Source organism: Etheostoma spectabile, chromosome 14, assembly GCF_008692095.1.
Source record: "Etheostoma spectabile isolate EspeVRDwgs_2016 chromosome 14, UIUC_Espe_1.0, whole genome shotgun sequence".
Taxonomy (NCBI): domain Eukaryota; kingdom Metazoa; phylum Chordata; class Actinopteri; order Perciformes; family Percidae; genus Etheostoma; species Etheostoma spectabile.
In genome coordinates, this window is record NC_045746.1 from 9862472 (window position 1) to 9888688 (window position 26217).

At 41.1% G+C, this 26217-nt stretch overlaps 2 protein-coding genes and 2 long non-coding RNA genes across 9 annotated transcripts in view; 3 read left to right on the top strand and 1 right to left on the bottom strand.

Annotated features, from left to right (window-relative positions):
- LOC116701441 (hippocalcin-like protein 4) overlaps positions 1-9967 on the top strand; it is an 80402-nt gene extending 70435 nt beyond the window's left edge. For both annotated transcript variants that reach the window (XM_032535151.1, XM_032535152.1), the window contains exons 2-4: positions 3298-3473; positions 7059-7274; positions 7403-9967. In XM_032535151.1, coding sequence (XP_032391042.1) covers positions 3312-3473; positions 7059-7274; positions 7403-7600 — 576 coding nt within the window. In that variant the 5' untranslated portion in view covers positions 3298-3311 and the 3' untranslated portion in view covers positions 7601-9967. The remainder of the gene's footprint in view (positions 1-3297; positions 3474-7058; positions 7275-7402) is intronic.
- A 1375-nt stretch (positions 9968-11342) lies between these two features.
- Positions 11343-16125, top strand: LOC116701442 (uncharacterized). The gene is made up of 2 exons (XR_004334915.1): positions 11343-13916; positions 14378-16125. It is a non-coding gene; the product is annotated as an uncharacterized LOC116701442 (long non-coding RNA).
- Positions 16126-17553: 1428 nt separating this feature from the next.
- The window catches only part of LOC116701443 (uncharacterized), a 14864-nt gene continuing 6200 nt past the window's right edge, over positions 17554-26217 (bottom strand). The window contains exons 3-4 of the long non-coding RNA XR_004334916.1: positions 25479-25481; positions 17554-17832 (exon numbers count right to left, since the gene is read on the bottom strand). This is a non-coding gene — a long non-coding RNA (uncharacterized LOC116701443). The remainder of the gene's footprint in view (positions 17833-25478; positions 25482-26217) is intronic.
- nt5c1aa (5'-nucleotidase, cytosolic IAa) overlaps positions 22577-26217 on the top strand; it is a 24324-nt gene continuing 20683 nt past the window's right edge. For 3 of the 5 annotated variants that reach the window (XM_032535146.1, XM_032535147.1, XM_032535149.1), the window contains exon 1: positions 22864-23252. In XM_032535146.1, coding sequence (XP_032391037.1) covers positions 23097-23252 — 156 coding nt within the window. In that variant the 5' untranslated portion in view covers positions 22864-23096. Of the gene's footprint in view, positions 22825-22863; positions 23253-26217 lie in introns of those variants that run through there. The other 2 variants (XM_032535150.1, XM_032535148.1) reach the window with 2 other exon arrangements.

Sequence of the window (26217 nt, forward strand, 5' to 3'; positions counted from 1 at the left end):
CTCAAAATACTTTTTTAAACTCTCAAATATTTATTTTTTGCTATCAGTGAGAAAATAATCCTCAATAAAAAGTAGTGAAATGATTCCTATCTTCTGTTATTGTTTGTAATTTGAAAGTGTCTACATCTGAGCATGCGCGACTCAAATCTGCTCTCGACTCACATTGGGGAGTGAGAGATAACAGAAAACAGAAAAAATACACAATAACAGGAAATTATAACGGAACCTCAAAACCAACAGAAACTCAAACCCAAAACCACAACACCTGCCTTGTTGCCCAATTCAAATTTTCCTCTAACCTTGCCATTTTCAGCGTGTAGCTCACTAACTCGAAGTTTGTTGTTCCCCCAAGTTTGAGAATGGCAACACCAGGCGATGGACATCCTGGAAATGGTCTTCCGTTGATCCAGACTGTAGTGGCAATCTGTCCACAAATAATGCCACTGGGTGAAATCTGAAAGCCCTTTCCAACTCTTGCTGGTGCAAATAATGAGGTCCGCCGTCGTAGCACGTTTAATCCTTTATTGTACACATTTTAAGATAAGAGCACATACAAAAAGACCAACTTGATTGATTAAAAGCCAAGAAAGACAAAATCTAAAAACGTCACTCTCACACAGCTGAGGTTGAAAAACTGTGTGGCTTCCCGGATCCAGATTTCCCATCCACCTCACCTGTGAGTCCCTATATTACCTCCAATTAACACCCACAAACAGGTGCGCAGGTGACGTAACAACCAACCATTTACGCAGACCTCCCGCCCACACACACACTACACACATAACAAACATATATAGCCAAATTGGCCATTACACAGACTATAGATAGTTCAACTTAATCTAAATTGCTGCTTGAGGCAGGGAGTCATTCGAGAGCAGGTGGAGTGGAATACCTTGACTTTAATATGATCTCCATCCACAGTGACCTCCTGCTTCTCAGGGGAAAATGGCAGTACAGGTGATGCTGCCACAACATGAACGCCTTTATGTAATTCTTCTCCACACTGCTGCCCCGAAACATCTGTCTGCAAGCATCCTGCAGCAGTTGTCAAAGCACGTATTTGTGTCCGTGCAAAGACAAGCACTTGCTCATTACACAAATAGCTTAAAAAAATGTTCCGCACCTAAGAGATCCTGAGTCATCTCTAATCATTTGTGTCACTGCACATTTCAAATGAGTCCTTTGTGAAAATAGAACTCTGACAAATGCTTTTTTTTTATGGTTGATGTCATCATTTCAGCTATAAATACGATAAAAGTGGAAGCTATTTTCCGGCGATAACTGAAAAAAGTGAATGAATTGAATTTTGCCAGACTGCACTGAACAGATGGACACCCAGCTGACCCAGTCCCTGATTGCACCTTCTTTCATATTTGTCATCCACAGTGCTCTGACACATTTTACCAGTTAGTTTTTTTTTGCCTCATAAAGCTGAAAAATTCCTGTGTCTCTATGATCCTATCCTGTCCTATTCATGGTACTCGTGGATATTGCACCATCATCACGTGCTTTAGTAGGGGGGGCCGCCTTGATAATCCAGCATAAAGGCATCATGTCCAATCCTGGGCTGGGACACATTCATACAGTTTGATAAAGGACTTAAACTTATCATTGCACCTACAATAATGTAGCTATCCTCAATCTAGGTCATCCTGTACATCTCATCTGCGGGTTTTCCTGCATCCATTGTGTGTGATTGTGTGTGTTTATTTGTGTGTGTGTGCGTCAGTCGTGGGGGGATGGAGCAGCAGCCCCACCCGCTGCAGCGAGCCGACAGGATTGAAACAGCCGCAACTTTCAGCGGCTTCATAGTGAAAACACGTTCCAGCGTACATTGATGTTAAAATGTCTACATGTTGGCAGGACGTCTTCTGCTGGACGTTGTGTCGGTAAATGTGAGTTGTTCGAGTCACACACGTCTCGTCTTCATATCAGAACCACGGAAGTGAATTTGACCCGTTATCTTTCCCAAGTGGTCAGTGGCTGCACGTGGGACTGCTGGGATTGTCACGAGTAATGAAAATGCGATAGGGGCCCCGGCTGTTAATCCATGTCTTCCAGTGATGCGGGCCCCTGATTGGACCGGGCAGATAGGCAACTATGTACCCTGCTTACGGATAGTTACACTGAATCACTCAATTCTCATTGGCTACCTGCCAATGTGGCAGGTAGATTCACAGTGTTACCCGCCAATTGCAAAATTCACCCGCATTTGGCGGGTGGGTGGGTGTTAATTTCAGGCCCTGCTGAGAAGAGAGAAATTAATTTTTTGTGTTTCAATTTGATGAGATCACAGTTGACCTTTTCAAAACAAGTTAACGCTGGAATGTACTTTATTGCTCTTCTTCTAAGCTCTGGTCTCTCCTGCAGTGCGTCCCACTTGTCTCAGGAATATAAAGTCCAAGATATTTGCGCCTTTTGCAGTGACTTGGGCTTTAGTGTCCTCTTTCTTCATGACTCACTAGACATAAAGCATGACAGGATTATGTTCTGGCCTCTAAACTGTCTTCACACACTGTCTCTATTCGCAATTTAGAGGAGGTTTTGTAGCCGCTTGGCTCGGCTGCGTCCCTGGTGTCAAAGTGCGAAAGCTGTCAGACAGGGCTATGAGTCAGGGATGGCGTCATGATGAAGGCACTGCAGTGGTTCTCAGCCATGTGGATATGTGTGTGCGGTGAGGAGCCAGGTAATGGGCCATTTCATGACCCATATAGCGGTGATGTTATCGGGGGCGTTGCTCACACAAGGTGATCATGGTGGTGGAATGATCTGAGATATTAGAATGATATGAGACGTTATAGAAAAGGTAAGACCTTTTGTAGCCTTTGAGCTTAATTCTACTTGTCCAGGGCAGATTTCCTTTTTCACATGAATAGGAAAAAATGCATAATAACCAACCCTGACATGGGTGGTTGCCCAGCGCACGGTCGCCAAGCACACAGTCACCCAGTCAACCGTGCTGACTGCTCTGAATGCAAGAAGCATGAAACAGCTTCTAGGGTTCGGTTTTTTATAATGGAGACTAATTGGCTTGCTAAGAAGATGTTTTAAAGCAGTGTGTACATGTGTAATGCTGTATGTTCTGACACAAAGCCACACAAAGCCAATGCAGCTCTCCTATGTGTGTCACTGTGCAGGCGATTCCTTGTTTTCAAAGAGACCACCACAAGGGCACAACTGCTGTTGCTGTGGTTTGTTTAGTGCCTCCTTATCTGTGTGTTCATACTGTCGCTTCGTCTCTCTCTCTCTCTCTCTCTCTCTCTCTCTCTCTCTCTCTCTCTGTCCCCGTACCCCCAGAGAGGTGAAGCATCATGGGGAAACACAACAGCAAGCTGGCTCCAGAGGTTCTGGACGACCTGACCAAGAACACCGAATTCAACGAGGCAGAGCTCAAGCAGTGGTACAAAGGCTTCCTCAAAGACTGTCCCTCCGGCATCCTCAACCTGGAGGAGTTCCAGCAGCTCTATGTCAAGGTGAGGCTGGGGCGGAGGGCAGGAGACAGGCATGAATAGGGAAAAGAAGCAAAGGTAGTGAAATCATGGGAGTTTATTATTTAATGATAAGTAGGGCTGGGGTCTTTACACAAAGTTGGGTAGTACATGGGTAGTGTTTTTTTAAAGCTATTTACTGTTGTGGTTGCGGAAGGAGAACCCAAAAGCAGAGCGGGTCAGAGCTTAAAATAAGCTTTATTAACACAAAACACAGTCCAACAAACCAGGGATCCAACAAAAAGCACAAAAATATTCAAAAAACAAGAGGTCCAGGGGATGAGAGGCAAAAAAAGTGTGAACAAAGGCAGGGAATAACTCACGGGAAAACGTCCAGGGGAACAGGAAAAATACAGAGAACACTGCAACAAGGTGAGTTACAGACAGACGGACGAACTAGACGGATCTGACAAGAGACAAAGGGAACACAGACATTAGATACACAAGGTAACAAGACGCAGGTGACAAGAGGACAGGGAATCAGGTGGAAAACATCAGGTAATCACAAGAGCGGGAAGACACAGGAAGTAAACAAGAGGCAAGACAAGACAGAAAACAGACTTGAAAATAAAACAGGAAACAGAACAAGCAGACACACAGGAGAACACAAGACAGAGATAACCACGCAAGACCGGGGAGAAAACTAAGAAACAAACACAAGGAGGCAAAAAAGGGCAAAATTATCCCGAGAAAACCCCAAACCATGACAATTTACTGCAGTAAAAATTGTTCTCACTGTTTTTTTCCACAGTTATATAAATGAAAAAACTTCCCTCTTACATAGTATAAAGCTGATATTTCCGTGGCTGACTGATGGTGCTGTGCTTTGGAAATAGACTGTGACTCTGAGTGCCTTTGAGATGGCACAGCAACACAATCAGTGACTCCCAAAACGATATGTATGACTGTTCCTGACATAAGAGTCAAAGTTTTAAACATATGCTTATTGTTTGAAATGGAACTACTTTGTCAGGTTTAGAAAAAGATCATGTTTTGGGTTAAAATTAGCAAATTTGTTACGTAACTTAAGTTACACATGTAGACTAGGTATGCTATGTAGTTGACTGTTACTTTGTGACATAGATTTTTTTAAAGTGCTCTTTAAATAAGAATTGTTACTGTTATAAGTTACTCAACGTTGACTTTTAGTTTTACACTGGACACGTGTTTGACCCATCATCCACCCCGAGCTCCTCCCTACATAGACGTTTTATTATTATTATTTTTTTGACAGTGGGCATGACACGCAGCAAAGGTCGCTCTTTTTATTACGTCACCTGACTATCTCTTTTGCTGCCGTCCAGTGGTGTAGACCAGTCTCAAGGCCATTTTTTTGAAGATCTCGTCTCTTAATCAACAGCATTTTTACTCGGTCTTTGTGTTTTTCTGGGTCTAAATTTCTACATTTCTTTGTTCTTTTTCTACACTTTTCTCGATGTTTTTGTTGATTTAATTCCAGTTTTCTTGTCACTTTTCCCCCCAAATTTTGTCACTTTTCTGTCGTGTTTTTCAATGTGTGTTTTTTGTCACCTTCAGTAAAGTTTTCTTTTTTTAATTGCATTTAAAAAATATTTTTTTTCATACATTTTTTCCTGCAATTTTGTGGTTTTCCCCCAACATTTGCCACTTTTTTCAACATTCTATTGCCATAGAGTGTCCCCGGGTCAAATATAAAAAATTAAAAAAATAATAAATGTAAAAATAAAAAGGACTCGGGGCGACTTTTAGCTCACCAAAAGAGTGTGTACCCACCTTTCCTGTCAATATCAAATTTCAGATCAATTTGAGGAGTGCCTATGGTTAGCAGTTTCCAAATTTTATCGTGGCATGCCGTTGGTGCTCAAACTGTTCTGGTCTTGGTCTTGACTCGGTCTCAACCCCTCAAAGTCTTGGTCTTGTCTCGGTCTCCATACACCCTAATGATGACTTGGTCTCGGTTTAGGTTAGTCTCGCATTGCCAGACTTCCCTCCACAGCGCTGCGGAGATGGATTTTGTTTTGGTGGAACGTGTATTTTCAAAGGTTGTTTTAGTCGTGCATCAGAAAACTCAGATTGGACAGATAGTCTAGCTAGCTGTCTGGATTTACCCTGCAGAGATCTGAGGACCAGGTAACCATAGTCCTCAGATTGGACAGATAGTCTAGCTAGCTGTCTGGATTTACCCTGCAGAGACTGAGGACCAGGTAACCATAGTCCTCAGATTGGACAGATGTCTAGCTAGCTGTCTGGATTTACCCTGCAGAGATCTGAGGACCAGGTAACCATAGTCCTAGATGGACAGAGTCTAGCTAGCTGTCTGGATTTACCCTGCAGAGATCGAGGACCAGGTAACCTAGTCCTCAGATTGGACAGATAGTCTAGCTAGCTGTCTGGATTTACCCTGCAGAGATCGAGACCAGGTAACCATAGTCCTCAGATTGGACAGATAGTCTAGCTAGCTGTCTGGATTTACCCTGCAGAGATCTGGTGTCTCATTTATAAAACTGTGCGTAGGATCCTTACTAAAAGTGTACGCACGCCAAAAAAGGCATTCGCTAAAATAAATTCAGATTTCTGAAACCGTGTGCATACACATCTGTAAGCAGTGTTCCCTTTATAAATCACAGATCACGCCCCGTACACTCCATTTTTAACCATAAATAGTCAATGCAAAGCACCTCATAAATGCTGATCAGTATGTTAATGGACTGGCAGTTGTTCTTTCTTTATGCCAAATCATGACGACTGGGGGAGAAAAAGCAAAAAACTTCACTCAGACATTCAGGAATTACTGCAGTCATAATCATAATTTCACGCAGAGATAGCTTTGATAAACCAGACCTATATGACAAGTTTAACAGAACTATATACTATAGCCAAAACAACCACCATGGCACTTTTATTTGAGATTTGAGTTGGAGGTGTTTATGGAACAATGAGCACTCAATACATGCACAAATACCACAACTGGATTTAATCTTCATGTATGATATGGAGTGAACAAGTGTGCGTGAGGCATCAATACTTGAAAATATTAGAAGTATCGTTATTCATTTCTGCTGTCTGACTTCAGTTCACCACTTCACCGTCCATCTGTGTCGCCAATTCCTTTTGTCTCCAAAATGTGTGTACACATGGGTCAGAGTTTGCGCGGAGGACGTTACATTCTCCTGTCACAATCTTTGTGTGGGAAGTGGCATACGCATATTTTCATGTTTAGAAATGAGACCCCTGAGGAGCAGTTTCCTGTAGTCCTCATAAATCAACCGGAGTTTAGAATTCCAACACAAAGAAAGCAGAAGATAACAGATATCGGCTGAAAAGACATGGTGAAACATCGTGGATATGTAGGGTGGTCTTGACTTCAACACTGCTGCCATCATAATTCCTCCGTGTACTAGAGGTTACTGCTTTACATTATACGCTATATAAATATGGGTCATAATAAGCCTCTTGCCCAGACTGCACACATCAAGATATTCTGTATGGGTCAAATTGGATTCCTCTCTGCCCATAATGCAACAGGGTCTTTTAAATGAAGTGATGCACTATGTAACTGTTACCTTGATTTTCTCATTTTCCACTCTCCAGTTTTTCCCATATGGTGATGCCTCAAAGTTCGCCCAGCATGCGTTTCGGACATTTGATAAGAACGGCGATGGGACCATCGACTTCAGAGAGTTCATCTGCGCCCTGTCCATCACCTCCAGGGGCAGCTTTGAGCAGAAACTCAACTGGGCCTTCAACATGTATGATCTGGACGGGGATGGGAAAATCACTCGCATGGAGATGCTGGAGATCATCGAGGTATTTTGTCTTTTTTAACACTTGGGTAAACCAAAGATTCCCTTTTTTCTGATTCCTATAGAAGAAATTATTTCTGTTATTTATAAGGTTAAAGAAAAAGCTTTTATCCCCCCTCTCGCCCTGTGCAGGCCATCTACAAGATGGTCGGCACTGTGATCATGATGCGCATGAACGAGGACGGGCTGACCCCGCAGCAGCGCGTGGACAAGATCTTCTCCAAGATGGACAAGGACCACAATGATGAGATCTCCCTGGAAGAATTTAAAGAGGCCGCCAAGTCTGACCCCTCCATCGTCCTACTGCTGCAGTGTGACATGCAGAAGTAGAGGGAGGGATGGGTGGAGAAACAGAGGGAGGGAGGGAAGGAAGCACAGGGGAAGAGTTGAACTGAAACAAGAGAAGAAAGGAGGATGAGAGAAGAGAGGTGGGGGAATGAAGGGAGGGACGCAGTTCAGGGAGTAGGAGGTAGGGAAACCTTTTTCCTTCTTTTTTTGAGGCAGTGATGACTGGCAATTAGCCGTGGACCTCTGATTGATGCCATTATTTTCATCCGGGCCATCCCACTATACGGTACTGTACACTCTGCTTCAGTCTAGCTAGGCGTCTTTATAAATCCAATCTGATGATCTGTGAAAAGAGGAAATTCCCCATTCTCAAATTTTGTAAATTTACACCCTGCAGTACAATATATATACTGCACCTTTGTCATATTTTTCCTTTCTTCTTTGTAGAACGGTGCAAATATTGTAAATACTTTGCCCACCCTTTTCAAAATGTTCATATTGAGACAGAATGGCAAAGCAGGTTGCTTCCAATTGATTTCAAAGGTCATGAAAAAATAGTTTAAAAAAGTATACACATTTGCTTTTTTTCTGAATTACATCAGATGATTGATACCACTAGTATAAATGTTGAGCTACAGACTGAAAACAGGTAAAGAGATAGGTAGAGGATAAATAAATCTATTAACCAGTACCAGCACTTCAAAAACTCACTAAAGATGATATTCATTTTTTAAGTCTTTTTTCACACTTTAGCTTTTTCTTTAACATTTGGACAGAGCTAGGCTAGCTGTTTGCTAATCTAAACAAAGCTAAGCTAATCGTCTCTAAGAAAGTGTTTTTGACCTTCTCATCTAACAGCACATTAACATATTTTCCAAAATATGTAGCTATTCCTTTTAACCCTCCTGTCATCCTTGGCTCAAATTTGACCCCTTTAAATCTGATCCTAAATCTGAAATATGGGTTTCTTTTTCCCCAAATTACCACAAAAAATGGATTAGATTCCATACAACGCTCTTTGCAAATACAATTGATCACTTTCATTCCTCTGAACTTAACTTTTAGTCAAAATAATTCATAATTTCTACTTTTTTAACTCAAATATTAGGCATAATTCCATATAAATGAGGGTTATTGACAATGAATTCCAAAAAGTAGTGTAAAACTAGCGGTAGTAAGGTGGTGTTAGTGAAAACTAAAAACAAAAAGTCTGAAAAAGGGACACAACTGTCAAATTGGTGTCAGTTTTGACCCGTGAGGACAACACAAGGGTTAATGTCTTACTCTAGTGTTGATTCTGGCACCCAGAATGCCAATGTGGAAACACAGCGGGTGTTTGGTTGCTTTGCACCATGGGATAGTTTGGATAAAAAGGAATGGCATCAAACCAACTGCCTGTTGTTTGGTCCACATGGTCCATCTAGAGCGACACGAGAGAAGCAAATGTTATGCTCATATGATAGAGAGAGAATTACGTAAATGAACAATACCGTGAGTCTGTGTTCCGCTGTCCATATGTCTGGGAGTACTGCATGTGAGAACGTGCGTGTGGACATTTTACAAGCCAAATACACATTATGAACCCAGATCAAACTCCCCCGTGTGTGTTTGGGAGTGTGTGTGTGTGCCAAATTGTACCAGTTGTGCAGCACGACGTATACTGATCTGCTGCCCGTTGCGTTCTACGCCTAAAGCTTTAACACACATGCTAACAAAAATCACTATCTTATTGAAATGAATGCGTCCTTCATTAAAAGGACATGTAATTAGGTTAGACGGACAGCGTTGTCCTCCACATAATGTAACCCCCCACATAATGTAATAAATTATTAACAGTCTGTGTTGTTTTTAGTGCCGTGCATCGCTATGTCCCAGTGTTGTTTTTGTCTTTTTAACACTCGGGGACACCAAAGTGTGAGACATTTACAAATATTGCACGCTTTGGCTTTGAAGCTGCTGAATACTTGGTTTTTCAAATCCTGAGAATTTATTTTTACCGTTGAGTAGAGGTACAATCATACGGAGCCCCGGAGGTGACATAGAGGAAAAAAAGAAAAAAACACGTACTGGGGACAAACACTTTTGCGAGATCTTGAGTTTGTTTTGTGAGATCTCGAGTTTTATTCGCGAGATCTTGAGTTTGTTTTGCAAGATCTCGAGTTTTCTTTGCGAGATCTTGAGAGAAACGAAAAATTCAACAAAAAAAAAATTCAAAAATGTACTGCGAGATCTAAAAGTCAAGCTCTCTTCAAAACAAAGTCAAGATCTCTCAAAACAAAGTCAAGATTTCCAAAAAGTGATTGTTCCAGTACATGTTTTTTTATGTTAATTTTTTTTTTCTCTCCATGTCAAAGTCAAGATCTGGCAAAACAAAGTAATAATAAATAAATAAATTTCAAATATCGAAAAGAACATCCTTAGTTGTTACTCATTAAGAGTTCAGGTTTGCGTCCAAAATTGCATACTCTGCACTACATACTCAATATGTGTACTATCGTTCAACATACTTTTGTAAAACTAAACCGTAGTATGAATTTTTTCGGACGCACTGAGCTGTAATTTACAACGTCACTTCCTGAGAGCCTTCTTGCTGTTGAAGACATGTAACCATGGTAACCCCTGCCAACCTCCACTTTGCCAGAAAAAGCTTAAATTACCAAAAGAGGTGACTATCTAGACCGGCAGTGGTTTAAATATGTAGAAATGTAAATTAGATTTTAGAAATTAGATCATTGTTATGAGTTGTTTCATTCATTATTATCAGATAAGTTCATTAGTTGTGATAGATCACAGCTGACTATTTATAACAGCTTAAATTAAGGAAGACTTTTAGTATTTATTAAGGTAACAAATTTATGCATTATCACAGTTGGTATATGTGCAGTGGAAATGTTTGAATGGCGTCTCAGCACCAAAAGAAGAAGAAAAATCAGCTTTGTATTCTCTTTACAGAGAGTGTTCGCTTTAAATCTTGGCACCGGGCTGACACAAAAGGGATTTAAACAGAACGTGAAATAATGAAAAATTACAGAATTATGCTAAACATGATTTTGCTTCTCTTAGACGAGCAATTGAAGCAACTGACGGAGTCACTGGAACAGTGCGGAGTGGGGATAATGAGGACAGTAATTACAGGCCAGATGAAATGTTATTTCTCAGAAAAGGCCAAAGCTGCCTTTGTGGTTCACTGTTCACATGAAAAGCAGAAAAAGCCGTCTCTTCTCTTCCCTCCATTCCTGCCCCCCCCCCCCCCCACACACTTTTGTCTTCTTCCTCCCTAAATGTCAGAGAGGAAGCGCTTTGATAACAGATGGAGGGAGAGGAACTTTGCTGAACTCAGCTCAGATCTAAAATCAATTTGAAAAAGAGCAAAAGGTTGAAGAGGAACCCTGGGTGGTACGGGTGCGCTCACCTGTTTGTGACTGTGAATGATGAGACAAGCGAGCTAGTGTAAAGCTGTCAATAAGTTACCGTTTGTAGCTTATGTTGCATTCACTTGCTCCTCAAATGGTCCCATAGCCTGAGTTGGGAAGTCAGTCTTTCCACTTCGTTGTGTTCAGGATGTGGAAAAAAAAGATGGATGCTACAGAGATGTGTTGGATTTTCTTGCTCAGCATTTAACCCTCATGTTGTCCTTGGGTCAAATTGACCCGTAATCCTATATCAATGTTAACTAGCCAATTGTAATTACCCAAAATAACATGATTGACTCCACACAGCGCTCTTTGGGGTGATTTTGATGGGTAATTTTGGGGCGTCTTATTCAATTTTGTAGCATTTGAAAAAAACAGTTGAAGTGGTTTTGAAATAGTATTGAGTAAAAGTTGACATATTCCAGTCTGTGATTATCCATCAACATCCATTCCTTTAATTTTAGTCTCAATGATTCCTAATTTCTGCTTTTCTAACTCAAACATTAGGTATAATTTCCTATAAATGAGGTTTATTGACCATAAATTCCAAAGATAACTGTAAAAGTTAATAGGTTAGTGTTCCATCAACATCCATTCCTTTAATTTTAGTCAACATAATTCCTAATTTCTGCTTTTCTAACTCAAACATTAGGTATAATTTCCTTATTTGCTGACCAAAAACAACTGTAAAACTAAAGTTAATACGTTAGTGTTACGTAGTGTTGAAAACGTCAAAAAAGTGACAAACAAACGTAAGAAAAAGTTAAAAAGGTCAACCAAATTGTTGATTTTCAATTTTGACAGGAACACAAGGGTTAATCAACACATCGGTAGCTGTTTCCAGTATTTATTTCCAGTTGGAAGCTATACATTAGTGATTTGTGGGGTGGATGCTAATAGGCTGCATACCATTTCTAATCTAGGTTACTCTACTTGAATTAATGGTTACAACCAAATACTTACATGTCTGCAAAAACTACAAATGCAATACGTGAATTAATGAAAAGTTTCTTACTTACTTATGTCCACCATGTTACTGCGTCATATGACGCCAACTTTCTGAGTTGTGGTTCAGACCTGAGGGGGCATTCCCGTGAATTTTCATAATTGGGAACTGCTTTTTTCGTCCAATAATTCCAACAGCATGCGAATGCAGCATCATAACCACAACACTTTTGGATATAGATTTGAAATATGGAGCCACATCCAGGACACGGTTGGCTTCGACAGAAAGCATAAAAAAAAACAAGCAAATTCTCTTGTTTTTTGTACATAATGAACAAACAAGATACAACGTAATAATAAAATAATTTAGGGTGCTTTTTTTCCCTTTTTTTTTAAACCTTTGGACAGCGGGACGCTCCCTAACTTTCTCACCCTTGGCTTCATTCTTTGTTCTTAGCCAGCTAAGCTAACTGTCTCCCAGCTGTAGCTTCCTATATCACATGAAGACATGAGAGCGATATCGACCTTCTCATCCAACTCGATAAGAAAGTGGATAAGCGTACTTTCCAAAATGTCAAACTAATGTCATCCCTATCAGTTAGTGTGGATGGCACGTCAATCTTGAAAGCTCACTGTGTCACAGAAACAAATACACCCAATAAAATCAGTACTGCGGTTTTTCTGCTAGCAGTCATTCGCAGTAGGAGGACAGATATAGTCATCTGACTTACTCAGAGCGATGATAAACTAAATTATAAGGCCGTGAAAAGATTTGAAGGAGAAACTGTAATTCAGGAAAATTGAATCAGTGCTAAGAATTGGACTCAGGGTGTTATGTTTTGGATTGGATTGTGAGACAGCTATCTCCTTTCCTTTGTGATGAATGGATCTGTGTACTGTTAGCATGCGTTGCTATTTCCTTCCACTTCAGTTGTCTCAGTGTGGAACCCCCCAACTCTTCAAGTCCTGTATTAATAATTCTGACTCCCTGGGAGAGATGGTTGCCTTTTTTTCCTTCAGTCAGTCAAAAATGTCTGACTTTCTCTGCATTGCAGCAAAAAACATTTGACTTCCCTCCTGTCCGCCAATCAGAATCATCTCCTCCTTCTCACCCAGCCAATGAACGCGCTCCCACCCTAAAACGAAAGAACGAGCCTCCTTTGTGCGATACTGTAATGATAAAAGTACATGTACATTACGATACGACTGTAATCTTATTTATGAATATAAACCGATATAATATGTAAATGTACCACTAGCTTCGACCTTATTTCATATGATGACACAGCTACTGTTTGTGTGTGTGTGTGTGTGAGAGTGAGAGAGTGAGAGAGTGAGCATGAGTGGATGCCTGTAAAAGCTCAGTGTGTGCTGTATGTCGGGATACTTTTGCGAGTGTTCACGTGTGTTTTGCATTTGTATCATTTGTGTAACAAGAGATGCCTCAGTGTAGTATAACTGTACAAATTTGAGTGTGAACCCTCACGCCGAAGCACTATGATATGTATTATTACCCACACCCACACTTTGCTTTCGTGGTCCGCTGGTATCCGGTTTGTACTGTCTCCGATATGGGACGTGTGGTTTTGTTTGCTGTATACCGTTGCAGTTCTATAAGTATTACTCCTATAGATGTTCACCAAATGACAGTTGACGTGCGGAGAGGGGGCTTTCTGAAACGGATGGTGTTGAGAAGTTGTTGACAGGGGAATCCTGAGGAATAAGGAGGGGGGTGCCAGTGATAATAATAGAAAACACTGTCCTGTGTTACAGTGTCACCCAGTGGATAGAAGTATAACGTCATGCCTCACAACAACTCAACAACTGTACTGCTCCCCCTTGTGAATAACCCAATGAATACCCCATGATCAAGACAACATAGACAATATTCAACATGATGTTACTATATATTAGTCTTTGTTCAGTCTTGTGTTTCTCAAAAGTGCAGACATCTGAAGGTGGAGTGAGAAAATGTCATCAAGGTGAATCGGATTGTTGTTGTATTTAACCCTCATGTTGTCCTCGGGTCAAATTGACCCGTTTTCCTATATCAGCGTTCTTTTTAATAACCCAAAATAACATGATTGATTCCACACAACGCTCTTTGCCAAGTACAAATCTCTACTTTCATTCATTTTGGGGCGTCTTATTCAATTTTACAGCATTTGAAAAACAAATTGAAGTGGTTTTGAAATATTATTGGGTAAAAGCTGACATATTCCAGTCTGTGATTATCATCAACATCCATTCCTTTACTTTTAGCCTAAATAATTCCTAATTTCTGCTTTTCTAACTCAAACATAAGGTATAATTTCCTGTAAATGAGGTTTATTGACCATAAATTCCAAAGAAAACTGTCAAACTAAAGTTAACAAGTTAGTGTTACATAGTGTTAAACGTCAAAAAAAGTGACAAACCTTGAAAAAAAGGACTTAAAAACGTTGATTAAAGACAACACAAGGGTTAAGTATACAGCAACAGAAGTGAAGCCACTCGATGAATGGGACTTTTCTGAAATTCAAAAGCTTTTATAGAATGAAGATCTCTTAAGTGAAAGTGAAATTAAGCAAAAGAAGCAGAAGCTTAGACACCAAAAGCTTAATTTACAAGAAGGATGACAGCAAATGAGCGCTCATGTTGCTCTTTATTTGCCGGGATATGTGAATATACAATTCTATTCACCATAGCAAATGAAGATTGTGATGAAATGCCAATATTCATTTTTGGCTTTTCTTCCTGGCAGACACCAAGTGGCAAAACAAATGATTAAACACACAAAGAAAAAAGTATTAACACAGCTTTAAAGCCAATGTAAAGTATGTAAGATTTAACATACTAGCAACAAAAAAGCATTTTTATTGGGATTATCAATCAGCATAACAGATGTTTGAGTAGGGCTGCAACTAATAACTATTTGCATTGTTTCTTGATTAATCAATCAGTTTTCCGGTCTATAAAATAACAGAAAATGGGGAAAGAATCCCAAACTCCTATCCTCAAATATCTTGTTTTGTCCCTTCTCAAATGTATTCATTTTACTGTCACAGATGAGTAAAGGAACCAGAACATATTCCCATTTAGAAAGCTACAGTCAGAGATTTTTTGAAACTTTTTTTCCTAAAATATTACACAAACTGATTCGTCGACCATCAAAATAGTTGATTGTTGTCGTTCATTCAATACAGTTAATGAGTTATGTCATTGGGTTTTTCATAAAGAGCAGGTCTAGACTGTACTCTGTGATCTTATTTACAGAAACCCAACAATTAAGAAGCTGAAAGGAGTTCACAATTGAGCAATTCAACTTTGAGATCGTTCTATATTTGAGGGATGCAAAATATAATCCTAAAAATTCTCCACGTGTTGTTGGAGTTAGATTATCTCACTCTACTGGCAGATTTCTTGACACCTATTGAAACACCACCAAAGACCCAGGATTACGTTTGACACAACCAGAAGGACGATCTTGCAAATAGTTAGCAGAATCCAAATAGTGTCCCATACTTTTGTTTTGACTAATTTCATTATAATCGCGGTCTTGGTTTAATCATCTGAGCGCTACGGAGTAGAACTGTTTTGATATGACAAAGTGTTGATGTGTGCTGATTAGATTCCGTCCATTCTTAATAGTACCGGCTCAGAGCGAGGGAGACACTTGGACGTTTGTCCCTAAGATTGCAGACACTAATGATTTTTGCTTTTTTTTTTCTCATTGCATGTTTTTCATGCAGTATCCAATTCAAAACTACTTACAGACAATTCAACTGTCACTCCTTAGTTGTCAAAGATTTTTTTTTAAATCTAAAATTTTCTTTTGGGATGAATAAAGCATCAATCTATCTATCTATCTATCTAAGATGACATTTATGGAACTGAAATAAAATACATGAATATGAAATGTGGTTGTATCAGGTGGAGGTAAACATGAAGAGAAAACCCCTGCACAGGCGCTCTGAGCTGTGTCACACACTTAAGAACATGGATATTCTACTTTTATTTCGACACGGGATCATTTGTACTTGGTTGTGTGACATGAGTCTATTCTTCGACATTACGCTTTGATGTTCATGTAAATGTCTATTTGTCCCGTTTGATGATTTTTGCTTTTGATTTCTTTCTTTTTTTTTGGTTTTAAATATTGTTAGGCTCCTAGAACAAAGACAATGTAATTATTTTTGTTACATAGAATAAAACACATGGATGTCCAGAGTTGTTGTAGTTGTCGTCTTGTCTTGACCCCCCCCCCCACACACACACACACACACACACACACACACATATACACACAATAAGCCAAGAGTATGAGTCACCGTCTAGCAATGACGTCACACTGCTGCAATGATGTCACCATTATTGCTGTTCTCATGGTAACCCTGCTGAGGCCACAATGTATGGAGAGACGAGCACACACTCTCAAGCCTGGGTTCCACATATTAGCACACACACACACACACACACACACACACACACACACACACAGCCATAATATACATTGAAATTTAATGACTGCAGAAATTAATTTTGCCCCCGGTTTCTGCGGACTCATTTGCTCAGCTGGACAGCAATGGAGAAATAATTGAACACAATGAAGTGACTCATGAAGATTAAGCTTTGACCGTTTTGATCAATATGGACATTTACTTCCCATAAGGGTCGGAAACACTCACAAACCTTTTGTCGAGAAAAATCTAACACATTTCCTGTTTTTCAAATGCTTTGATAAAGGACAACACCACCCAATTTAAGCCTTCATAACCGGGACAGGAACGAGAACTGACCGGTGGAGCGGGAGCTTTGCCTTCTGACTCAGCTCTCATAATCAAACCAAGCTTAATAATTGATGTGTTTAGCCACAATGTTCACAAAGTGAGAAGCTCAGCCAGTGTTCGTCTTTAGTCTTGAGTAGCCTAGAGTCCAAAATGTGCCACAAAGATGATGAGTGCAATTTAGAAATGTATTCATAACTGCACTGGTAGGCATGAAGTGAAGCCAATATTCAGATACACTACGTCTTCTCATTTTGTTATTTTCAAGTATGGTCATACCAGATATGACAAACTGTAGATCAATAGGTAGTAAGACCAGTCACAACGGGAAAAAAACACCCATTTCCTTGTGGTAAAGAGATAAATAAATTAGTCTTAAACAAATAACAACAAACCACAAAGGCATTTGGCCGCTTTACGCCCTGGCACTGTGTTGAGAAGAATAATGGCCCTGTTGTACATTTGGTGTCCAACCTTGGTTTTAAATTAAGGTTACATCCATTATCTGCTACCTTTAGGCTAATATAACTCCCATTCCCTGACATTGGTTTTGACTTTCCTATGTCTGTTACTTATTTCCATTCTCTTACAATCAAACCACTATAGATGACTAAAAAACCTCATGTCAAAATGTGTGTAGTTTAAGTCTGCCACGTTCAGACTGGAGTAGTATCAGAGGAAGATTTAAAAGTATTTCCGCAGAATCCTTCATTATCAGACCATTCTCTAATAACTTTTGAATTCTTACTTTCCAACTATACAAAATTAAACAAAAGCTTCTACACTAGAGGCCTATGCCTATAAATTTAAGGAAGATATTCCAACACCATTTAATTCAACAGAGGAGCTTTTATTTTAAATTTAGCCGCTCCCAAATTGATACATTTGTAGATGGTGCTACGACCTGCGTACAAACGACTTTTGACTCTGTCGCTCCTCTCAAGAAGAAGATGATGAAGCAAGGGACACCAGCACCTTGGTTTAACTCCCAAACTCACAAATTAAAACAAACCTGGCGAAACTTGAAAGTTAATGGCGTTCCACCAAACTGGAAGAATCTGGTTTGGATTGGCAAGACAGTCTGAAAATGTATAGGAAGGCCCTCAGAAATGCTAGATCAGACTATTACTCTTCACTAATAGAAGAAACCCTACAGCACTGTAGCCAGGCTGACAGAGAGTCCCAGCTCTGTTGAGCAATCTATTCCTATAGCTCTGAGTAGTGACCACTTTATGAGCCTCTTCAAAAATTATAACAATCAGAGATAAAATTCATCATCTCTTGCCTTCAATTTCTAACGGTTTACCTTTAAACGCAGTAGCACTAGAAAGAACGAAAAGACCTGACATATACTTAGACTGCTTCTATCCTTTATCCTTCAACAATTATTGTCAAAGGTCTCTTCAGCTAAGCACTCTACCTGTCTCATGAACCCCAACCCAACGAGGCTACTTAAAGAAGTGTTACCCGTGGTTACCACTTCATGACTAGATATGATCAATATCTCTCTAGTAACAGGTTGTTTAAAGGATCTGTGATATAACCTCTCCTGAAAAAAACCTCCTTCGACCCGGAGGTCTTAGCAAACTATAAACCTACTGTATATCTAACCTTCCCTTTCTCTCCAAGATCCTTGAGAAGGTAGTCGCTAATCAGTTACGTGATTTTCTAAATTTGAGGACTTTCACAAATCATGATTCCCAGAATTCCTCAGTGAGGGGCACCCCCAGTTCTGTCTCCCATTCGGTTCTTGACCTATCTGTGCTGGTTGATTCATGACTGATCAGTGTCTGGTATAAGATTGCAAATGCTCTTTTGCTGCCTGGCTGAACCTCAATTATATTTTTGGGTGTCATGATGTCATCATGGCTGTCAGTTTTGGCATCCACCACTCACTACTGGATCTCCTCCCCCCCCCCTCCTGTGTTCACCTGCTCAATTATTGTGTATATAGTTTCAAAAATTAAATCGCTTTATGATTTATCCTGTGTCATCATCTGCTTTTGGGTCCAACCTCCTTTGCCGTTCTGTAACAGAACAATCTGGCCGGTGACAAAATGGACCCAGCAGATTCTGATTCTACCCCTCCAGGATTTTGGCCTACCTTAGCCAATCCGTCTACACCCAGTCAAATGTTTTGGGTTACATTCAGTTCACCTTCTACCAATGTTAACTCTGCTTCAGTGTTACCCAAGGAGGAACCCATGCAGCTGGGACGTAATAGGCTTGTCCCTTTTAGAGGAACCGGCGGCTCGAAAAGATTGTGCTTGTACCGGGGGGAGAAGAATCACCAACTAGCTTCCTGTCGGAACCATTTAAATGCATAGACTCACCAGCCAAGGACAGGGCCCTGGGGAGTCAACCTATAGTTTCTGAGCTTCCCCGTCACCGCATTAACATAAGAGCTGTATTATGTGTTAATGGTAAAGAGATTTCCCTCCAAGGTCTAGTTGATTCAGGTTCTGACGCTAACATTGTGGATTCAGAGTTGGTCAAGCATCACCAGATTCCCCTAGTCTCACTTGAGACACCCCTAGTGGTCAAAACAGTCAACGGGAAGGTTTTAGCACGAGTCTCCGATGAGACTTCCCCTCTGCCCTTGTTGCTGGCTAGCAACCATCAAGAGCAGCTTAGCTTCCACGTTTTGCCCTCAGCAAATGCCCCATTGTTTTGGGTCTCCCTTGGTTACAGCTCCACAATCCTACTATTGACTGGTCTGCTGGTAAAGTTACCAGCTGGAGCCTTTTTTTGTCATTCCAATTGTCTCAAGTCAGCCCTCACTTCATGCATTAACACACCCAAATCCCAACAACCAAAACCCGCCAGCTTGTCTACTGTCCCTTCTGTCTACCATGACCTGGCAGGGGTTTTTAGTAAAGAGAAGGCCTTATCTTTACCACCTAATCGACCCTAAAACTCCATCGACCTGCTGCCAGGGCTCCACATCCCACCAGTAGGTTGTACAACCTCTCTGCACCTGAACGTGAGTCAGTGGAACAGTTCATTGGTGAGTAACTCAAGTCTGGCATTATTTGTTCCTCCTCATCTCCTGTGGGTGCTGGATCTTTTTACTTTGTCTAAAGATAAGACTCTCAGGCCTTGTATTGATTATCGGGGCTTAAATAACATAACCGGATTTGTTCATTATTGTGACGGTAACACAGTTGAGTATCCCTGAAGTGATTAAAAATGTACTTTCTGGATCCCCGACTACACCCAGGATCAAACAGGACCTTTTTCTTAACAATTGTGGCTACCCCTCAGGCTCTGGTACCAAAGTTTGACTAATATATTTGTGATCCCCATCCCATGCATAGTTTGTTTTTAGCTGTATTCTTGATGTGTGTCTCCTGGAGAAATGTAACATAAGCCTACATTTTTCCTCTTTTGACCGGGTGATTTAATCCTCGCACAATCCAGCTCACTATCCTTGTGACGTCATCCTCCATCCCCCTGCTTGTAACTAACTGATAACTGATTTTGTCCAAAGATATACTGTAAGTAAACAGTCCGCCATATTGTGAAATTGTAAAAACGTAATGTAAACAGCTGCATTTGAACATAACTTAAAAGAAAAACACTGTGTTGTCCTCCGGGGCACTCTTCCTCCCTTCACCCATTCCCCTCTGACAACCAACATCCCACATGTCCAAACCCTCCGAGTTGGTATCACACCGTCAAGCCCACTTCCAAAAGTGCTGCAGAACGTGAGAAGCGAGTAGAACTGAGACAATCCGTGTCAGCCTGACATGAAAGTTGTCTTTTTTCTTTTTAATCTTGATGAATCCAAGAACGTCTCAGCGTTCTTTGGGTTGTTGAATGTGCGTTTGTCCAACAAATGTCATTGGATGCTGGAACCTGCATCTCACCTCATCCGCTCTGCATGTGGTCCTGATGTTGTCGTATCGCGGTCGTTTCATTTTGGCTAGACCCAGGTCTGAGAAAATAAAGATCCCTCTTGTTGTAAAGGGAATTTCTGTGAAGCAAGCCTCAGTATTCGTTCCTTCACTGAGTCGTGATGAATCCTAGCAATAAATTGACGGGAAGGGCCGTCATACGGACACCGTGCGCTCGATCCACTTTAACAATCTTGTAGCCAAAGTTTTCTTCTCCCAGAAGTGCTGGAATAAGTTTCAAAACAAAATCGCTGGGTTGCCTTTTTTCCATACCTTCTTTTTACACCTCTAATCCGATCAAGCCACCAGGTCGTCCAATTGCTAGATGATAGACCTAGCCTCCTCTCCCCATCTGGAAGACTGACCCTCCAGCTTTTTAATTCGGGCCTCATGTTTGTTTAGCCCTCCGTCGTTTGAGATTACTTTTTGCTCCACAGCGTCAAGTGACTGTTTCAGACCAGTGATGGACGCATTGATCGACATAGACTCAACATTCTGATTCAGTCTGTAAAAAGCTGCCATGACGTCCGTCATTGGCGGCGCCTTTTCCGTCGCCGCATCTTGAGCTCTGCTAGCTGTTAGCGGGTTAGCTTTCGTCTCATTGCTTGTTTCTTCGGTTGTAGTTTGTTTTTCTGTGTTTTAGGCTTTATTCGGCTTCACCAGGATTCCCATGCATGTTAACAACAATCAACATCGAGATTCACAGCTATCTTACGAAAAATATGTAGTCTTAATTTACCTTTATTTGGTGGAAGAAGCCGATCCTCTCAAAACATGACTATTCCATCACACGCCAGAAGTCAATTTGTTAATGTTAACAATAAATCCCCCAGGCACGCTAAAGTAAGCCATGGTGTCCCACAAGGATCAGTGCTTGGACCAATTTTACTTTCTTTATGTACGCTTCCTCTAGGCAATGTTATTAGGTGGCTTCTCCTCTCTCCTCTCCCTTTCTATCTGTGTGCATCCATGCCCCAGAAATATTTACCTAGAGTGACGCCCTGCAGTGCCCAGATGTTAAAATGTTTACATGTTGGCAGCACGGTCTGAAATGTTTTGCACCGTCTGTTGCTGTACATTTTGTTGGTAACTGTGAGATGTTCGAGTCACACACGTCTCGTCTTCATATCGGGAAATTCATTTGACTCTTTCTCACTCCTGATTGGTCAGTGGCTGCACGTGGGACTGCTGGGATTGTTGCCCAACAGTTTTTCCTGTATTAGAGTGGCCCCTAAATCATGGTTACAGCTGTAGCCGTGGTCCTGCTCTGCACCCTGCTACACCCTGCTACACCCTGTGATGCCCTGCAGTGCCCAGCTACACCATGAACTACTACAACTATTTCTAGTCATAGTTCCATTACCTGTATTGTAACCGTTATTGCCATTGTCAGACACCGACTACAAAGAGCCTGGGTCTGCCCAAGGTTTCGCCCTAAAAGGAAATTTTTCCTTACCACTGTCACACTGAATGCTTGCTCTTGGGGAAATTACTGGAATTGTTAGGTCTTTGTAAAAGACAGTGCGGTCTAGACCTACTCTATCTGTAAAGTGTCTTGAGGTCTGTCTTGTTATGTTATGATTTGATACTATAAAATTGAATGTGCAGGGTGTTACGCTGCAAAAAAGTCAATTCAAAAATTAATAAATAAATAAACCAAATCAATAAAGACATTCTGCCAATGTGAGATTTAAAAAAAAGTGTTAAAGGGTTAAAAGTCATTTTTATCATTACTGTGTAGCAGTTTCATCTCAGCCCCTATCCCTTATTTAAAAAATAAACTATTTTGAATTGCCTTCAGATTAAACGGCTCATCATGACAGCTATTTTTTGCTGTGTACTTATTGTGTGCCTTAATGTCCCATGAGCCTCTTGGCCAAATTGCACTGTCAACAAGAGACACCGAGTGGGTGGTGGTGGGCGGAGCCATACTGTATAAGGAATCAGGGCTGTGATTGGTCAGCAGGAGGACAGAGGGGAATGAGCGAAGCAAGGGAGCAGAGAGAGTGATTGAATGGGACAGAGAGGGAGAGGAGAGGGTCACTGAGTGGGGAGAGAGAGAGAGAGAGAGAGAGAGAGAGACACACACAGAGCTAGCAGCAGATGGATCGCTGCACAGCCTGCAACACACGTACAAAGGATAGACTGTATGTGTGACTGTGTGTTTGTCTGTGTGTAGGACAATGGTTGTGAATGAGTGACGATGTTGCAGCAAGCGTCTTTCATGTCTTCTGGAATTGGAGCCAGTGAGTAATAATCCTCTTACGGGGGGGGAAAAGGATACAGACAAGTGAACAGGAGACACACACTTCGGCTGCTTTCATAAGTCCACCAAACTACTGTAGGATGCCTTTTATCAATGCAGAGTAGAACCTCGATAGTTGCTACCGTCTGCAGTAGGACCTCTTATTTGATTTTGCAGACAAAGAGAATTTATTTATTTTATTACAAAGGTAGCCTAGAGGAGTCCAGGTAGGTTGGAGGGTGCCTTTTTGGAGCAAAGAGAGGGTGATTCTCTATGGTGAAGATGAGTCTGGACCCTGTACAGGTGATGAGCGGAGAGGTCAAAGAGCTCAACGTTTCCCCGTCGTCCAACGGGGACATCAGAGGATCATGGGAAGAGAAGAAAGAGTTTGATCAGGACCACCTGGGCCTCACCACCAAGCCAAAACTAGTAAGTCTCAGTGAGCATTCATAAATGACCATTCGTACATGTCAGTAGTGCTGGGCGGTGAACAACCATATACCGATGTTAATTTACCACATGATATGGATTTTTCATATACCATAATACCGGTGCATTGCTGCAGAGAGCGCTGGGGCTGAAATAATCCCTGAGTGAAGTGAAGAGGAACCCTGTTAACTGGGTACCCTTCTCAGTCATGGTAGTAACTTTATAACCCAACAATTGGACACAGATAGAGGATTAAGAAAGACCGGAGATTCACCAGAACAACGTATGCTCAAGAGAAGATCCGTCTGCTGTTCCCAAGTTTTTTGTTTGTGAAAAATCTGACATGATTTAGGCACTGTTGTTGCCCGTCGCTCTTACATTACTTTGTTACTCAGCTGTGCAAACGTTAATGACATGTCACTTCAAGCATGCAGAGGTTTCAGTTTATTTTACTACTTTGCACAGTAAAAATAGTTTTGATTCTGTAACTGTTTCATGCATTCCCAATTCAATTCAATTATAGTATCAAATCGTAACAGTTATCTTGAGACACTTTGCAGATAGAGTAGGTCTAGATCACACTCTATAATTTACAGAGACCCAACAATTCCAGTAATTGCTCCCAAGAGCAAGCAACTAGTGTGACAAGGAAAGGCGAGGAAAAACTCTCTTTTAGGAAGAAACCTAGGCCAGACCCAGACTCTTGGTAGGTGGGGTCTGACGGTGCCGGTTGGGGATGTGATGCAGAGTGGCAATAACTGTTCTCCATATAACATTATTGCATGACATTGTGGAGTCAAGAAAAACCTTTAGTAATCAATTTTAGTTAACATGATGATATTGGAAAAACTGTGTATGTTCTATGTACTCCTGACAGGAGCCATTAGCCAATAAGCCATTATATAAAGGCCCAGTCAAGCAAAAGAAGGAAAACACCGTGATATGCCGTGAAACTGCCAGAATCTTTAAAAAAAAAACGTGAGATAAGTCTTTGATGGTACTGCCCAGCACTACATGTCAGTACACCTATCGATTGTTGGAGTCTAATTTATTGATTTTGTAGATTGTCAGTATGCAAGGGCCTGACATTTACTGAACAACACATTACTTTCCAAGACCCCTCCATCCTCCTCTCTTTTCATCTGCCCTGTTGCTTCTTTTCCCGGCTTAGTCTTTTGAACCAGATGTCACCCATGTAGAGCTAATGAAAAGCAAAGTCGCCTCCAATTTCCACCGGATGCGTAACGGCTGCCGATCGGCTCTGCCGCTTGTCGGCTCCGTGCTTCGCCGTCCGTCAACACCCACCAGGTCCGGATTTGTTGCGTAACGGCTGCGGCCCCACGAGATTTCTCGAATTGACGTAGAATAGAACCACAAAACCAACAACAGTTTGTTTTCATCCCGAGGAGTAAAGGGGGACACAATTGTGTGCTGCTTTCAAGGTTTAGTGCAGGGAGATATGAGCCGCTGTGAGCATGGTCTATTTTATTTTGAAAATTAACAGGATGTTTTATTTGGTTTCTGTGCTCAATACACAGACTGGCTTTAATGGAAAGTTAATGACTACGCCGTTGTTCCACACCCGGTGGAAATTGGGTGTCAAAATGTAAAAGTTCCTAGTCAGAGATTTCAACTGAAATGCCCCCTGAAGTCACATTTCCGAGTCGGAAAGTCGGTGAACCTCACCAACCCCGACCAAAGCCAACCTCAAAATCCAACATGGCTGCTCCGTGTATAGTAGTGAAAGCTCTTGTGATATGCTTTGGTCTTATTTGGGTTTTATTAAATCAGCCGTACACACAGTACTGTCCAACGTCTACCTGGGGACATGTTGCTACGGTGTTTGCGTGTACAAAATACATTATGCTAATGAGTTGTTATAAACTGGTATTGCTAACAATGGCTAACCTGGCTACCCAACAGTGAAGGAATGGTTAATTGGGTGTGGCGTTATTCCCAGCCGCTAGCTTCTGATGTCCAAGATCAATGCAACGCAGCATTAAAGTGTAACTCTGAATGGGTGGGGGGTTAGATAAGGTAAAAGTGTCTTGAGTTTGGTCACAGAGTTTGGTGTCAAGCTCCTATTACACCTGCCTTCGAAGTTATGAATAGAATTTTAATGGCAGATACATATGTAAAAGCAAAGCATAAAAGTCTGAAACAGAGATGAATGTTTTCAGAACTCATTAATGAACATATGATCCAAATTTAAGAGGCTAGGTTAACAAGCTTACCTACATAATTTCTTTTCCACTGGACTTTAGTCTAGACTAAGGCTCAGTTACATCTTATTACAGTATGCCTCATAAATGTTATAATATTATGTATGGCATGGCCTGTATTTCAAAATTTGAGTATGAAACTCATAGCAGATTAATCAGACAACATACATGATCAAACAATATATTTCACATGTAAATATCTGCCTGCTGCAGCAGTGTTCTGTAGAGCTGGATCATATTTCTAACTGACACTCCAAATGTTCTTCAATGAAAGTGAACCAGAAGCTATTTTTGCTTGCTTTGATTTATATTGTGGACAATGTAACTACCTCCCCACTCTGACGTTTTACTCCACCAGTAGGGCGTAGTTTTAGCATAGTTTTTGCCCCCAGCAGCTTTGCTTCTGAGAAACTTCCACTTTGCGAAAAGGTTAACATGAATCTGACCCCTCCGTTGCATGGTTATTACTGCATATTGCATTGCAGGACTTCGACATGCTGTTCAGAACACAGCAGCATTTCCAGGAAATCAGGGGACTGATGTACTTCGGGTGACTTTGAAACAGAATTGTTGCAGTTACATTCATAAATCATACAAAACAGAAGTGTCACAGGAAACAAAGAAGAAACGAGAAAACCGTAAAGTGAGCAAAAATACTGGAGAGCAGACTGAGGTCAAGGTACTAGAGCTAAAAGTAGTTAAAAGCGAGTAATCTTGTGCTGTTTGAGGATTAGTGCGGCCAC